General features: G+C 37.8%; 1 protein-coding gene across 1 annotated transcript; it reads right to left on the bottom strand.

Annotated features, from left to right (window-relative positions):
* Positions 1-442: 442 nt before the first annotated feature.
* Positions 443-8,323, bottom strand: LOC122676775 (ATP synthase subunit epsilon, mitochondrial-like). Its single transcript, XM_043876354.1, has 3 exons — positions 8,258-8,323; positions 7,098-7,141; positions 443-641 (listed from the first exon to the last, which is right to left on the bottom strand). Exons 1-3 carry the CDS (start codon positions 8,321-8,323, stop codon positions 443-445), a joined length of 309 nt encoding a protein of 102 aa, XP_043732289.1.
* Positions 8,324-17,650: the final 9,327 nt, after the last annotated feature.

Genomic DNA, 17,650 nt, shown 5'->3' on the forward strand with positions numbered 1-17,650 from the left:
AATTTTGAGAGAAATATTAAACACAATTTTTTTTTTCTATTTTGGAGTGCTCTGTGTTTTTCTTTATACTCCAAAATATATACTATAATCTTGGATTTCTTCTATAAAATAAAAAAGTTATGTTTTGAAAGACAGTAGTTGTCAAACCCTTAGTTCATTTAGTCTAAGGTCTTCAGAAAACAGATATGACTGCAAAGCTTGATCAACATCAAGGACAGGAATACTTTCTTAAAATCTTAATTTCACTTATTATTATATTTTCTTATATCATGCATTTATTTAAACATTTGTGAAATGATATATTTTTGAGCCATACTTCAAATTACTGGCAATGTCAGTCTATGAAAAAGACAGGTATTTTTTCCCCCCATGAAGTGAGACAATTTTCAATCTGCCATAACATGTGTTTACACATCTTCACTTTGAAAACATAGCATCCAAGTTAAGTCAGGGCAGATGATTCCTTTTTGACTTTTACAACTTTTATGCTGCTGCCAGAAGTCTTCTCAGCATTTGCTTTGAATTCTGTCTTCAGTGTATCTCTCATGGCTTTTGCACAGATCTGGGAGTACCTGAGGTAGCGGAGTCCAACCTGTTGCCAATACACTGCCACGATGTTGCCAGAATGGAGCGCCTCCAGCCTAATTGCAAAGATGAGGTCAATGTCAGCTCAGTGTGCAGCCTGGCTTGGGAAATGATATCTTTAGCTCTAATACTTGAATATATAAAATAAAGGACACAAAGCACTTGGGGAATTTTATTCTGTTAACTTCATATTACACCTTCTTGTTTACTATTAGTCATGAATTCTGTTACATCAGAATTATGCTACATTTTCAGGTCAAGAGAGCTAATTTATTTTAAACAACTCACATTTTACCCTTCACATTTTCATATTCCAAGATTTGGGGATGTTAAGGAAGGTATGCACAAGCCCCTCACAGACAATTTCCTTTTAGGTTAGAGAGTGCCCAATCTGATAATTAATCGGCCTATAGCCCACTTGGCTGGAATTCTCAGGGAGGCTGGAATTATGCCTTGTTTTCTCTTCTATACCTGTTAACTGGTTCCTTGTAAGGCACTTAGCACTGACTCCATAGGATGGAAGCTTGCAGTTTGCTGGCTTTCCTGATGGGTGCCTACCAAGACCTGATAAATCCAAAGTCTTCTACATCTCAATTAATAACATCTCGATCATGCTACAGCCTCTTGGGCTATAATTTGTGGATTTATCCTTAATTCTGATCTTTCCCCACATCCTACACATCTGTATACCCAAAGTGTGTCAGGAATCCCAACTTCTCATTGCATTCATGATGATCTCAGGCTCCTCCACTCTTATTTAAATTACTATAATACCCTCTTGATTTCCTACTTCCATTCCTCTACCCCTACATTCTGTTTTCTCTGGTGTAGCCGGAATCATTCTCTTAAAATGGAAATTAGTTCACACCCTCCTTTTTCAAGATAATTTTTGTGTTCTTGTTGTTGTTTAGTCACTCAGTTGTGTCCAACTCTTTTGCAGCCACATGGACTGTAGCCCATCAGGCTCCACCACAGTTCAAAAGCATCAATTTCTCAGCACTAAGCCTTCTTTACAGTCCAACTCTCACATCCATACATGACTATAGTTCTGATAGCAATGTGCTTAATAATCTAATGACCCTCCAATTAATAAAGTGAGATTCTAGTTTCTTAACAATTCATTGAAGAAAACTACTTTTGAGGTAAAGAATATGACTTTATTTGGAAAGCTTACTGATCAAAGGAAACTACTTTCAAGCTTAACTAATAGGGCAAGAATTATTAAAACTGTTTAAAGCTCACTTTTTTGCATGATGAAGAGCATTGAAACACATAGTCTCTTATAAATCAAACTGCCTTACCAGTAAAATTAATTTAATTTATAAATGTAACTCTAAACAAGGAGATATTCATAATGGCTGACCTATATAAACAATTAAATAACAGATGTTTTTATATAAATATCATGTTCATATTAGATGGTGAAAAGCTGTGTTATTCATTATTATAATGTAACAGAGATATTAAATAGATAAATAAATGTTCACTAATTTTAACAAAAAGTATAGTGTAGTATTATTCCATTTTCAGGTGAGAAAATTAAGAATTTTAGTCAATTCCCTAATGTATGAACTGGTGAAATTGCATGCCTTTTGTTCCCTCTTCATTCTTTCACATATATCAATATTTTTCAAAACCTCTCTTCTATTATCCAAACCTTCCTCTTACAAAATTATTGCTTTGTTTTAATTTTCAAAATTTGCAACTTCGCAGCTCTAATTCCATGTCACCTGATGACTTTTGCCTTCACAGGACTTAAAAAATAAATAGAGCATTTAAAGCTAACAGTTAACTGACATTGAGTACACAGTTTTTTTTTTTCCCCTTAATTATAGTTTTATTGATATATACCTGATATACATTAAAATGCACATATATGAAGTGTTAGTTGATGAATTTTGAGATACATGTATACACACATGTATAATCCCCACAACAAGCACCTTCATCAACCTCTAAACTTTCTTTGTGACCCAGTTCCCTTTGTGCCTCTCCTGCCCTGCCCCCTGCCTAAGACTACCATTGGTCTGTGACTGTAGAATAATTTGCGTTTTCTAGAACTTTATAAAAATTAAATCAGGCAGTATTTATTCTCTTCTATATTTTGCTCTCCTTCTTTATCTCAACATAATTACTGTGAGCATCACCTGTGCTGTTGCAACTATCAACAGTTAATTCCATCTTTTGGCTGACGTTATTTCAGTGAACAGATATAGGACACTTTGTTTTCCATTCACCTACCGACAGGATCCAAATATTTCTATTCCATTGCTCACCTTTTATTCTTGTGAAATTTTGTTTTTATGAAGTGTAGTCAGATTACCGCTCTTCCTATTTATTTATTTTTTACCTCTTTATTAGTTTTCATAAAACTTTTGTGCTAAAAGAAAAATTCTTCCATACATTCATGGCAAAGATAATCTAACTTTCTTCTCATGTGTTCAATATGTATTTTCCACATTTTTTTAAAATATGAATTTTAGGATCCATTTTTCAAGTTCTATAAAAATCATCTAATGGATTTCTATCAGAACTACAGAAAATTTATAGATGAGTTTTGTAAAATTTGACATATCTTTGATATTGTCTTCCTTTTCATGGATTAGTATCTGGCATCTTACTCTTGTTCTAGATCAGAACAGGAATGTTACTAGAGTTTTTTTGCAGTATGACATAGTCTGGTTTTGTGGTTAGAATAATATTCATTTATTTCTCTTTATCAGTTATTTTCCCCTTATTAATTAGCTAATATGTTTAAAAATTTAAAATAAAAGTTGTCTGCTGTTTCTTTAGAGGACATTGCATGGATACATTTAGGAAGTCTAAATATTCTTTCATTTTTGGATTGTTATTGTTTTGTTTTTTAATGTTTAGTGTCTCACTTTATTTTTGACAGTCCATTTTTGCTTAAATTGTGTTTTGTCTAATATTAATACCATAGTGTAGACTACCTTTTCTTTGATGAATGTTTCCATCAGGAATTTTCCCAACACTTTTATTTTCTATGCTGCTCTAGTGCAGATATAACTTGATTAAAAACACACAGAGAGGAACACACAAACTAATCTCCAAGCGTTTACATGTAAATTTAATCTGCATAAATTTACTGTGATTACTTAGTTGTATCATCTTACTTAGTGCTTTTTAATTTGCTTCGTGGATTTGTTCTCTCCTTTCTTTCCATTGATTCTATTGCTTATACTTATTTTATTCTCATCCTCCTCTGCTTGATTAGAAAAATGACTAATTTTTAATTTACATATATATAATTTTCATAAATTGAATGCAGAAATGATCCTTTATTTTTCTTCCTTGTTAGTATAATCTGGAATAATAGCCAAATAAGTTTTGAACCAACTAATTTATTAACATCAATCAATAATATTTTAATAAAATATTTTACTGATAACAGCTCACTCTAGTTTCATATACCCTAAGATTTCTCATCCTGATTTACCCTTTTTCCTTACTGCTTACATACAATAGACTAATATATGTAGTTAGCTATTAGTACAAGTATTATTTATTTTAAGGAAATCCATACTATTTTTGATAGCTTTGAATTTACTTTCATTTACTAGTCAAAATATGCCATGTCTTCCAAATTGAATCCACTTTTCTATAGGTCTAAAGATATTTCTACTTTTATATTTCAAATATGACTGGCCTGATCTTCCATTTATTTTCTACTTCCAAACTTGACATAAAACAATATCATCTACTGTTATGGCATGTTTAACATTTGCCAGATTTTTCCCAAGCATTTTGAGTGTTTCAACTAATTTAATCTCACAATAATAATGGTTCAAAATTGGAATGATTATTGTCATTATTTTGCAGAGTTTCATAGTATTTTAGAATAATATTTAATCATTATCTTGTAAATTGAAACTGTACTCATTAAACAATAAGCCTCCAGTTACCTTTTCCTCTTCCCCTGGCAACCATCATTTTACTTTCTGTCTCTGCGAAGTTAGCTTTTCTAACTATCATACAGAAGTGTAATTATACTATATTTGTCCTTTTGTGACTGGATTATTTCACCTAGTTAATGTCTTCAAGGTTCATCCATGTTGCTTCATGTTTCATAATGTTCTTATTTTTTAAGACTAAATAATGTTCCATTGTATATATGTATTATTTATTCATTCATCAATTGATGAATGCTTGGGGTGATTTCACCTTTTGACTATTGTGAATAATGCTGCTCTAAACATGGGTGTATAAATCTTGTTTGAATCTTGGCTTTCACTTCTTTAGGGTATATACTGAGATGTAAAGTTCCTGAATCAGGCACTAATTCTATTTTTAATTTGTTGAGGAATCACTATATTGTTTGCCCTAGAAGTTGCACCATTTTACATTCCCACCAGAAATGTACCAGTTTCTCTGCAACCTTACCAACACTTGTTACTTTCTGTTTTTGTTTTGGTTTGGTTTTCTAGAACAATCCTGCTAGTCTTGTAAAGAATTGTTAGTCAGTCAGTCGTGTCCGACTCTTTGTGGCCCCCTGGACTCTAGCACACCAGGCTCATCTATCCATGGGATTTCCCAGGCAAGAATACTGGAGTGGGTTGCCATTTCCTTCTCCAGGGGATCTTCCCAAAGCAGGGATATTACCCAGGTCTACATTGCAGGCAGACTCTTTACCATCTGAGCCACTAGAGTTTTTATTTGCATTTTCCTGATGATTAGCAATATTGAAGATCTTTTCTTATGCTTATTGACCATTGGTATATCTTCTTTGGAGAAAGTTATTTAAGTTCATTGCCAATTTTTAATTAGGTTTTCTGATTTTTTCTGTTATTCAGTTGTAGGAATTCTTTATACATTTAGAGATATTAACGACTCTTCAGACATATTATTTTCAAAGATTTTTCAGGTAACTTTCAAGGATAAAAAATTATGTTGGCCTGAGATACTTACAAAGATCAGTTAATGCAGTAGAAAATCAAGTGAAATAACCAAGACACTCTAGAAAATAGTGTAAGCCAGTGATCTTTAGTCTGTCAAGCTGCCTTCAAATATTAAGTATAGAAAAACCAGTGTTAAACATGTGAGGACTTAGAAAATATTGTTTCTACAAACATGTCATAAAAATCTACCAATGTATTAACTTCAGTCAACAAATGTAAATGGTGAACAGAGATTATGTTTATGTGTATAATCAAGGTTAAAGTAAATACAGACACAAGAATAAAAGAGAAAGGTAATATATGTTATTTCACAGTAGAAATGATGTTCTTAAAAAAAAATTCAACATTAGTGAAAAAAATGGTACAGAAAATAAGTTACACTGATGACATTATTTTCAAGACTCAGTAGCAAAAGGATATAACTTCAAGCTGAAAAGTCATATTCAAAAATTAATTATATTTTATTGTAAAAAATAAGCAATTTGAAAATTAATACTTTCAGAGGAGTGCTACAAATTAATTAATATTTTAATATCCATTGTATTCTTCTTTATATGGAAAACCAAAGAACTGTGTCAAGACTAGGAATACAGAGATTGCAAGAAAAGAGGAAAAATGTAAGCATTTGAATAAAACAGCAAAATGGCATTAGGCGTGTAGCTGGATTTAGTAATAAAGCACAGTGTAGAATAGAAAATAATACTGAGAGCTTTGATTGGAGAGGTGATAAAAGAAGGGCGATGCTTTCTAAGTTAAGGAAGATTAGCATAAGAGAAGAGATAAAAAGAAAAATGAGTGTTTCTGCTTTTCTATGTTGATACTGATTAAGTGAGTTATCACCTGACTTATGTCAATTCTGATTCCAAGTGACTCAGAGTAAGAAAGCAATGTTCGATAGAAAGGACAAATTCAAGGGACAAATATGGATCAAATTTGACTTCTGATCACTCATGAAAAGAAACATAGACAATTCTCAGAAAAATAAAGTCAACAACATGAAATCCAGGAAATGGGGTTCATGGCAGATGTGGGACAAGTTAACAGATGTCAGAAGGATGAAGGAAGTCTAAGTAGGTGGAAATACATCTTGATATTTGCAATTCTGCTGGAGTTACAAGGGGACTTCATGTATCTATTATGAAATATAATTGCTCTTTTTTCTCAATACTAAATAAAGAGCATATTCCAAAGGAGATATATGAAAACACATCAAGAAATGTTTTTAATCTATGAGAATTAAATTAATCAAGCTAATAATATGTTGTAAAATAGGCCTGAAATGATATAAGGAAACATGATTGGGGAAGGTAGAAATAAGAGTTGTGATGAACATTTACTCAAAACGAAGTGTGTAACACAAAACATTAAGCAGGAATACGTGTACATATAATTTTCAATATATAATAATGAGCTAAATATGATGAGAAAGAACAGGGTTATATCTGCTTGTAGTGTTTTTATTAAATAAGAAAAGTGCATCCAGACTCACATGTGTATTTTGGAGGCTATTGTAAAAATACACACATTTAAAGAAGACAGCTAGCTTTTATATAAGACTAGGATAAAAAGGATTTTGAGAAAAGAGGAATAACTTACAGCAGGATGTAAACTACGGGTACAACAATGAGTAGCTGTTCTATCTAGTGAAAGAAAAACAAGAGAAAATAGGCTTACGTTGTAGAGAAAGGGATTTAAATTTTGCATAAGTTAAAACTTCCTAACTAAAAAAGGTTAGAGATGCTGGTTGGATATCTTTTTTGGTTTAATTTTGAAAATTACTAAGTCAGATTCTCATTTGTGTTTTTAGCAATGCCAAAATTGCGTAAGGCTGAGTTCTGCATGTGTTTGCTTGTCACATTACTGATGGTTTAAACAGTTGTCTTGCTGATCCTGCTGACTACGCCAATTGTCTTGCTATTCTCACTGTATACCCAGTTCATTGAACTCATAGTAGGCCAGGAGTGAGCAGGGACGATGGAAGAAAACTCCAGGAGTCATAGGAATTGCAACCACATTTCTTCTCTCCTGACTGGCACAGAAACCTTAGCAACGGACACGCTGTATTCTCTCCTCTTGTGGTTGACCTAGCGGACACAGCCTCACTGCCATGACAAAGCCTAACGTAGCCCTCAGAACTTTCTCAGGTGGAGCTTGTATGTGCTTTCAGAACAAAAGTAGCCCACGGCCAAGAGGGTACCTTGTGAGGTGCATGCACAGTGCTGTAAGTGATCTCAGCTGTTACATAATCATTATTTACAAAATGTGGGACGAGAGGAGGGCATAGGGTGAGAGGGCATGACCACTCCATCTTGTCTGATTTGCTCTTTCCCTACAAATGTTCAAAGACTTCTTGTGCCAAGAATGCTGATCATATTATCTATATCAATTTTACACAAGAGAGTAAATGATCTTTAACTGTATTGGAGAATTTAACTCTAGAGAAGAATTTCCTGCTGGAGAGGAATGTTAAACCTCAAGATGAAATGCTATGGGACCAGGTAATAATGAGCAGAGCACAGGGTGATGAGGTACAGCTGGACGACGATTGAGTAGAAATTTCACAGCTGAGTTTGTCAGCCAGGTGTGCCTAAAAGTCTGGTTAAACACCACTTACCATTGGAGCTGAGGACAAATGAAAATGGCGCCTTGTGGTGTTCATATGATCGAGGAATAGTTGGAGGATCACTTCAAATCTTTCAAGCCCGCACTAGATTAACTTGAACCAGTCAAGCAAGGGCTAATACTGTTGTACTTACTTTGTACAAATCTTCCTCCAAACTAGGATTTCTAGAATAGGTGAGTGTGGAGTGAAGGCTCCTCATGGTTGACTTCACAATTACTTAAATACTAGGTGCTTTAAAATACAAAACAAAACAACTTTACATGCATTATGTTATTTAATCATTATAAGGAACACAATAAGGAATGAAAAAGTTATTATTTCAATTTGCATTTTACAGAAGATATTAAGACTTTGAATGTTATAACATTACCCAAAATCTTTTAACTAGTGAAGCAGTTTTGTCTTACTCTAGAAACTATATTTTCACATACCCTCAATCATTATTCTACATATTGATTCAATTATATCTTGAAAATTCAGCAAGTTTCAGTAAATAAAGATTTCAAAAAGGTTAATCTATTGTACTATGTTAATTTATTTACTGAGTTATTGATTTATTTAGAAAATTAGTAATGTTTAGAAAAATGTACATTCTCATTAATAAATTATTACATTTAGTTACTGATAAAATGTCTACTTTCTTTTTTATGTTATGCTAATTTCAGATTTTTAAAAATCTTATTAAAATGCATCTGTTATTTGCTAGAGTTGAAAGATTAGTCATTTCCCCTTATGCGTAAGAAAATGGATTAATCCTCCTTTCTGATAATTATTGAAGAAACTGCTCTGAAGGAAAAAAAAATTCAGTCATATAAGATTTGCCTTTCAATAACACATTTATGTCCTTTTTTTGGCCTCCAGTAGAATATGATTACGTTAGATCACATTTCTTTAGATATATACAAATTAGGCATATTGCACAATGGCTAGGAATTATTTTCCTAATGTTTCACAATAGCTTGAATTAATTGAAATCCTTTAGGGTATATGAGGCCCGAAGTATGTCATGTTCATGGTATAGTAGGAAATAATTAGATCTGTAGTGAAGAGACACTCCCAATTAAATCTTTATGGGAAAATGATTCTGAAATTAGCTTTAAGAAAATTGAATGGAAGCAGATCATAGGCAAAATGTAATGCTCATGCATAGTATTAACAAGGATATTTTATATCTAAACATGGAACTATGTTATCTCCCTTAGAATCAGAATATAATTTGTGTGACGTATTAGAGAAAGTTCAGTCTATACAAGAGGAGCTAAAAAGAGCATGGAAAACACATTTTTTTAAATCACAATAGGAAGTAATGTTTACAGCAATAGCCAGTGTCTTACAGATTCATAAGTAAATCTTAATAGAAGCAATTATGAATGCAAGATAATATCATTGACTTCATATAAGACATAGACTGATACAAAATCTTGGTTTCAGTTTTATTGAAGTATAATTGACATATAGCACTGTATGAGTTTATGTGTACAGCAAAACGACTTAGCTTATATATATTGTGAAATGAGTACTATAATATATTTAGCTAATATCAGAAAAATATTATTTGCTAAATTCTAGATCTGTTTCCAAATCTCTGCCATTAACTTTATTTAACTGATACACTGTTTTCTGGACCACAAGAAAAGTGCTACATAAGATCCTGTATTTCTCCATAGCGGCTGTACTAGTTTGCATTCCCAGCAACAGTGTAGGAGGGTTCCCTTTTCTCCACACCCTCTCCAGCATTTATTACTTGTAGACTTTTGGATAGCAGCCATCCTGACTGGCGTGTAATGGTACCTCATTGTGGTTTTGATTTGCATTTCTCTGATAATGAGTGATGTTGAGCAGTGTGGAGATTTCTTAAAAAACTGGAATTAGAACTGCCATATGACCCAGCAATCCCACTCCTGGGCATACACACTGAGGAAACCAGATCTGAAAGAGACACGTGCACCCCAATGTTCATCACAGCACTGTTTAGAATAGCCAGGACATGGAAGCAACCTAGATGCCCATCAGCAGACGAATGGGTAAGGAAGCTGTGGTACATATACACCATGCAATATTACTCAGCCATTAAAAAGAATTCATTTGAATCAGTTCTAATGAGATGGATGAAACTGGAGCCCATTATACAGAGTGAAGTAAGCCAGAAAGATAAAGACCAATACAGCATACTAACACATATATATGGAATTTTAAAAGATGGTAATGATAACCCTATATGCAAAACAGAAAAAGAGACACAGATGTACAGAACAGAATTTTGGAATCTGTGGGAGAAGGTAAAGGGGGGATATTTCGAGGGAACAGCATCAAAACATGTATATTATCTAGGGTGAAACAGATCACCAGCCCAGGCTGGATACATGAGACAAGTGCTAGGGCCTGGTGCACTGGGAAGACCCAGGGGAATGGGGTGGAGAGGGAGGAGGGAGGGGGAATCAGGATGGGGAATACATGTAAACCCATGGCTGATTCATGTCAATGTATGACAAAAACTACCACAATATTGTAAAGTAATTAGCCTCCAACTAATAAAATAAATGAAAAAAAAATCCTGTATTTCTAAATTGATAAGATTTATACAATAAAACTGTCTAGAATTCAAGTGAAACAGGATACATATATTTTTTAAATCTGAAGGAACTGTATATGTTTGAATATCCCATTTTTAACTTTTTATTTTATACTGAAGTATTATTGATTAGCAGTGTTATGATAGTTCCAGATGTATAGCAAAGTGATACAGTTATACATATATACATGTATCTATACTTTTTCAAATTCTTTTCCCATTTCAGTCATTATTTACATAATATTGAGCTGAATTCCCTGTGCCATACAGTAGGTGCTTTTTGGTTATCCATTTTAAATATAGCAGTGTGCACATGGCAATGCCATACTCCCTAGTCATCTCTTCCACCTACCTGTCTCCATTGGAAACTGTGAGTTCATTCTCTAAGTTTTTGAGTCTGTTTCTGTTTTGTAAACAAGTCCATTTCTATCATTTCTTTTAGATTCTGCATATAAGTCATATCACCTATTTCTCTTTCCCTGGCTTTATTCAGTATGACAGTCTCTTGGTCCATCCAAGTTGCTGCAAATGGAACTATTTTATTCTTTTAAATGCTTGAGCAATATTGCATTGCATAAATGTACCACATCTTCATTATCCATTCCTCTGTCAATAGACATTTAGGTTGCTTCCTTGTCTTGGCTATTGGAAACAGTACTACAATGAACACTGGGGTGCATGTATCCTTTCAGATCATGTGTTTTCTCCAGATAAATACCCAGGAGTGAGACTGCAGGGTCATGTAATAGCTCTACTTGTAGATTTTTAAGGAACCTCCATATTGTTCTCTGTAGGGCCTGTACCAACATACACTCCCACCAACGGTGTATGAGCGTTCCCTTCTCTCATCCTCTACAGCATTTGTTTGTGCATTTTTTGATGATAGTCATTTTGACCATTGTGAGGTGATATCTCATTTTATCAATAGTTTTGATTTGTTTTTCTATAATAATTAGCGTCATTTCCTAGACCACCAATGCCTCTTCAGGCAGCTGCAGCCATGTTATCCCACAGCCATCTATCTATCATAGTTCATATTACAAACTGAGATTCAGTTTACTGGGGACAGGAATTTGATAAAATCTTAAAATATGACGCTGTTAAGGTGCTGCACTAATTATGCCAGCAAATTTAGAAAACTCAGCAGTGGCCACAGGACTGGAAAAGGTCAGTTTTCATTCCAATCCCAAAGAAAGGCAATGCCAAAGGATGTTCAAATACCATATAATTGCACTCATTTCACATGCCAGCAAGATCATGCTCTAAATCCTTCAAGCTCGGCTTCAATAGTAAATGAATGAGAACTTCCAGATACATAGAACAACTGACTGGTTCAAAATTGGGAAAAGAGTACTTCAAGGCTGTATATTCTCACCCTGCTTATTTAATTTATATGCAGAGAACACCATGAAAAACGCCAGGCTGGATGAATCACAAGCTGAAATCAATATTGTCCAGAGAAATATCAACAGCCTCAGATATGCAGATGATACCAAAAGTGAAGGAACTGAAAAGCCTCTTTATGATGATGAAAGAGGAGAGTGAAAAAGCTGACCTAAAACTTAACATTCAAAAAACTAAGATTATGCCATCCGGTCCAATCACTTCATGGCAAATAGATGGGGAATATGTGGAGACAGACTCAGATTTCATTTTCTTGGAGTCTAAAATCACTGTGGATGGTGACTGCAGCCACAAAATTAAAGACACTTGCTCCTTGGAAGAAAAGCTATGACAAACCTAGACTGCATAATAAAAAGCAGAGGCAGCACTTTGCCAACAAAGGTCCATCTAGTCATATTCTGATGTTGAAGCTGAAACTCCAATACTTTGGCCACCGGATGCGAAGAGTTGACTCATTTGAAAAGACCCTGATGCTGGGAAGGATTGAGGGGAGGAGGAGAAGGGGACAACAGAGGATGAGATGGTTGGATGGCATCATCGACTCAATTGACATGAGTTTGGGTGAACTCTGGGAGGTGGTGATGGACAGGCAGGCAGGCCTGCAGTGCTGCGGTTCATGGGGTTGCAAAGAGTTGGACATCACTGAGTGACTGAACTGAACTGAACTGAGTCATATTCAGAGTTAGTGTTTTTCTAGTAGTCATGTATGGATGTGAGAGTTGCTGAAGGCTGAGTGCCAAAGAATTGATGCCTTCAAATTGTGGTGCTGGAGAAGACTCTTGAGAGTCCCTTGGACAGCAAGGAGATCAAACCAGTCAATTCTAAAGGAAATCAACCCTGAATACTCATTGGAAGGACTAATGCTGAAGCTGAAGCTCCAGTACTTTGGCCACCTGATGAGAAGAACTGACTCATTGGGAAAGACCCTGATGTTGGGAAAGATTGAAGGCGAGAGGAGAAAGGGGCAACAGAGGATGAGATGGTTGGATGGCATCACTGACTCAGTAGACATGTTTGGGCAAACTCTGAGAGATAGTGAAGGACAAACAAGCCTGGCGTGCAGCAGCTCATGGGGTCTCAAAGATTTGGACATGACTTAGCTACTGAACAACAACAATAATTAGTGATGTTGGACATCTTTTCATGTTCTTCTTGTCCATCTGTATGTCTTTGTAGCAATGTATATTTAGGTTTTCTGCCCATTTTTTGATTGGGTTGTTTGTTTTGATGATATTAAACCACAAGATATGTTTGTAGATTTTGGAGACTAATCCCTTGCACAGAAAGGAAACCATAGACAAAATAAAAAGACAACCCACAGCTTGGGAGAAAATATTTGCTAATAATATGAATACCCCAATTCTTTTATTGTCTTGTTGGAATTTCTAATATGAAAACTTATTTTTCTTTTATTTGCAATGATATTTGAATAATATTGCTTCAGAGTATAAAATGTTTCTATAATTCTTGATGTAATTGAAATAGTCTAGGTTGGATGATAAGGAATGGGGGAATTCCAATTGTATAAATAAGAAAACTTTGATTCAGAGAGATTAAATAATTAACCAAACTTGAAAAGTCTGGTTGCTGCCAGGAGCCAGCACACGAGATCCCAACCATGACTGTTATGCCCGATGTCCGAATCCCCGAGCGGGAAGAGAGAGAAGGCTTCCAAGACAATGCAACTCGCAAAAAGGGAAGTTTATTACTCTCTCGAGCCAGGGCCTTCTGCCACAAACATCACAGTGGTGCAGGGTCAGAAAGCGCCGAGCTCAAGCTTGTTACACAGATTTATAAGATATGCAAAAGCGGTTAGTAGCTGGCTTAAGCGGATTGGTTACATGTTTGCAAAGTAATTCTATCGGTACAGACTTTTGCGGGCTTTTCAGCTCTCCCTTTGTTCTTACTGGGCGCATATTGATTGGCTGGCTCCAGGTTACCTGATGGGGGTAGGGAATCTTACCATTTCGGGGGAAGCTAAAACTTAGGTCCAGGCCGCCCGTCATGGTATTAACCCTGGCAGCCTCACATTCCCCCCTGTCCTCTTGTTCCTGTAGAGGAATCTTTCTCTTCATCCTGGGCTACCATCTGATATTGCTGCCTCAATACCATAATCTGAATGGTATTTAGACGTTCTTTAATAAATGACATTAGCCGATTTAAAATACAAGGGCCAAATGTAAGTGTTAATAATAGCACTATGAGCGGGCCCAGGAGGGTGGAAACTAAGGTGGTCAGCCAGGGGGAGCGTTGAAACCAAGACTCAAACCATCCCTGTTGGGCCTCCCGTTCCCTCTTTCGTTGCGCCAGCCCTTCTCTTACTTTTGCCATAGATTCTCTTACCACTCCTGTATGGTCTGCATAGAAACAACATTCTTCTCCCAGAGCCGCGCAGACCCCACCCTGTTGGAGAAAAATCAAGTCTAATCCTCTCTTATTCTGCAAGACCACCTCAGACAAGGAAGTCAGAGACTTCTCTAAGTGGCTGATTGATTCTTCTATGCGAGTTATATCTTCATCTATGGCGGCTCGTAGGGAAGAAAACCCTTGGCCTTGCAGAGATAGTGAAGCTATTCCTGTCCCTGCTCCTGCCAGCCCAAGACTGAACAAGGCTGCCATGGTGATCGCACTGATTGGCTCTCTCTTTTGTCTTAGCAATTCTCGGTCCCAATGTGAGTACATAACCTCTTCAGAGTGGTATAAGATTTTTGGCATTACAGCAACCAGGACACAGAATTCTTGACTCTGGTTAAAAACCTTCACATTTAAACATGGGGTTAGCCCAGTATGTGAACAAATCCACCAGCCCCCAACCTCTGGCACAATCCAATTTTTGCCATATAAGCGTAGGTTACTAATAGTCCGGGCACAGAGGGAAGTTTTATCACGTGGCACTGTGCCCAAACAGAGTCCCTGTCCCCAAACTTCGTTCATTGTGAGGCCAACCTTGCGTTCTTCCCATCGGCATGGGGGTGGGTTCTGGCCTGAAGATAAGTGGTAAGAGACATTGAGGCCTATGGCCTCATAGAAGGAGGGGTGAAGATTATAACAAAGCCAACAGGACTGGGTTGCATTAGGGTTGGTATGGTTTAAGACCGTAAAGGCTGCATTCACTAAGGCCCATAGGGGGTCCTGAATTGCTGAGCTAATGGTAACAGCCAGAGGGCCAGAGGTTTCTGTCAGTTAGCCTCTGAGGCTCGGGGTAGAGGAGATGTTAAATGTTCCTGGCAAGCTTGGTCTGAAGGGGGTTGGCTTGGGGGTCGCCTTGTGCCCCTGTAATGCTCTGACCAGATTGGGACCTAAACTATGTACCTGCACCGGCTCAATAACCTGTTTAATGATTAAAAGCTCGCCTGGGTAGGGGCCGGGCCAATTTACGTGAAGCTGAAAACCCCAAGTCAGTCCTGAGGTCCAGCGGTTTTCTTTTTTCGCCCGTTCCTGGTTAAATCGTACTCGTACCTGAGGCCCCTGGTGTCTACGGTCCTTGAAGGTGAAGCTAACTAGATCTCTGTTTCCGACATCCCACCTCTGGGGTCCATCACAAGAGGTCACACAACTCCAGCTCCTGCAATAATAGCTTTCTATGCCACCACAGGTTTTCCAGTTATTTTTTACATAGCCCGGGCAAGCCCAAACCCCCAACCTATGGTTTTTTATCCCATCCCTATAGTACTTATCATAGAGACCGTCCTGCTTTGCGAAGAGGCTTGAGAGGTCGAAGTTCAGGTCCGGCCACCAGGTGTTTGGAGGGTGGATTCCTGAGGTCTCATTGAGCAGCTCATGAGTTTGCCCGTCGTTGAGTTTCCATGTGATCTTAGCAGGTTGATGGGGGTTATGACTGGTCGCTCCTGGGTCGATGAGAGCTGCCATCAGCAGGAGAATTAGGAGGCCTCCCAGCGGACGAGTTTCAGTTTCAAAGGATTTGACGGGTGAGGACTCGCCTTCCATTCTGCTCGCGCTTTTTCCTGTTCTTCCGATGTGGCTTGCCGCACGTGATTGCAGTGAACCCAGGGTCCAATCCCGTCGACCTTGACAGCGGTAGGAGTGGTAAGGAGAACGACATAAGGGCCTTTCCATCTAGGTTCTAATACTTTAGATTGGTGTCGTTTTACCCAAACCCAATCACCTGGGCTAATATTATGTGAGGGGAGGGCCCTCTTGTTTTGGCCCTCATGTATCTCTCGAATCAATTTCCAAACATGGTTATGCACCTTACTTAATGCTATCAGAGTTTGCTGGAATTGTCCCAAAGTAGGGGGTGGCAGACATTTTCCTTCGAAAATAGGATACACAGGAGGGGGTCTTCCATACAGAATCTCAAAAGGAGTAAGATTCAGCTTATAAGGGGTGTTACGTGCCCGAAAGAGTGCAAAGGGGAGGAGAGTCACCCAGTCCCCGCCAGTCTCTATTGCCAACTTTGTCAAAGTTTCTTTTAGGGTCCGATTCATTCTCTCAACCTGTCCTGAGCTCTGGGGATTATATTCGCAATGTAACTTCCATTTCGTCCCCAGAGCTTGGGCCAGCCCTTGTACAATCTGGCTCACAAAGGCAGGTCCATTATCAGAGCCCATAGTCACTGGCAGCCCATACCTAGGCACTATCTCCTCTAAGATCTTTTTAGCAACCACTATTGCTGTCTCTCCCTTAGTGGGGAAAGCTTCTACCCACCCCGAGAAGGTATCTACCAGTACCAACAGATAGCGGTACCCATACTTGCCTGGCCTTACCTCGGTGAAATCTATCTCCCAGTGTTGCCCTGGCTTTTCCCCTCAGTACCTCGTTCCCGAGTGCTGCTTCTTCTCTGCCCTCATCAGCTGGCACGCATCGCAGGCTTGAATTATCTCTCGTACAGTCGCATTTTGTCGAGGGAACCTCAGGCAGGCCATCTGGAGAAGTGTTAGGGTCTTTTTTTCTCCCAAGTGTGTAGTTGTGTGCAGGTGTTCACACAGGTGACGACCCAGGGTGGCAGGCAAGATCAGGTTGTTGTTTTGGTCTCGGTACCATCCATCTTGGTCATCTTTCTGGAGGGTGGTATCCTTGTTGATCCAGGCGAGATCAGGGAGGGAATATTCGGGAACTGGTGGCAAGGTCCCCATACCAGGGGGTGGAAGTCCCACGGCTAATATGGGGGGGGGCATAGTCCCGGCTAGCCGCTTCTCGAGCGGCCGCATCAGCAGCACGATTGCCTCGCGCCTTAGGGTCTTCTCCCTTCTGGTGACCGGGGACATGTACTATCGCTACTGCCCGGGGTAGTTGGACAGCTTCCAAGAGCCTGCGAATCTCAGGCAGATTTTTGACCTCTTTTCCCTCAGCTGTCCGAAATCCCCTTTCTTGGTATATGGGACCTTGAATATGGGCAGTGCTGAAAGCATATCGGCTGTCAGTAAAAATGGTGACTCTCTTCCCTTTGGCTTGCTCCAGAGCCTGTATTAGGGCAATCAACTCTGCTTTTTGTGCAGAAGTGTTTGGGGGTAGTGTCTCAGCCCATATCGTCTGCCCTGAATCATCAACTATGGCAGCTCCCGCCTTCCTTTGCCCATCTTTTACATA

Source organism: Cervus elaphus, chromosome 20 (assembly GCF_910594005.1).
Source record: "Cervus elaphus chromosome 20, mCerEla1.1, whole genome shotgun sequence".
In the NCBI taxonomy this organism is placed as follows: domain Eukaryota; kingdom Metazoa; phylum Chordata; class Mammalia; order Artiodactyla; family Cervidae; genus Cervus; species Cervus elaphus.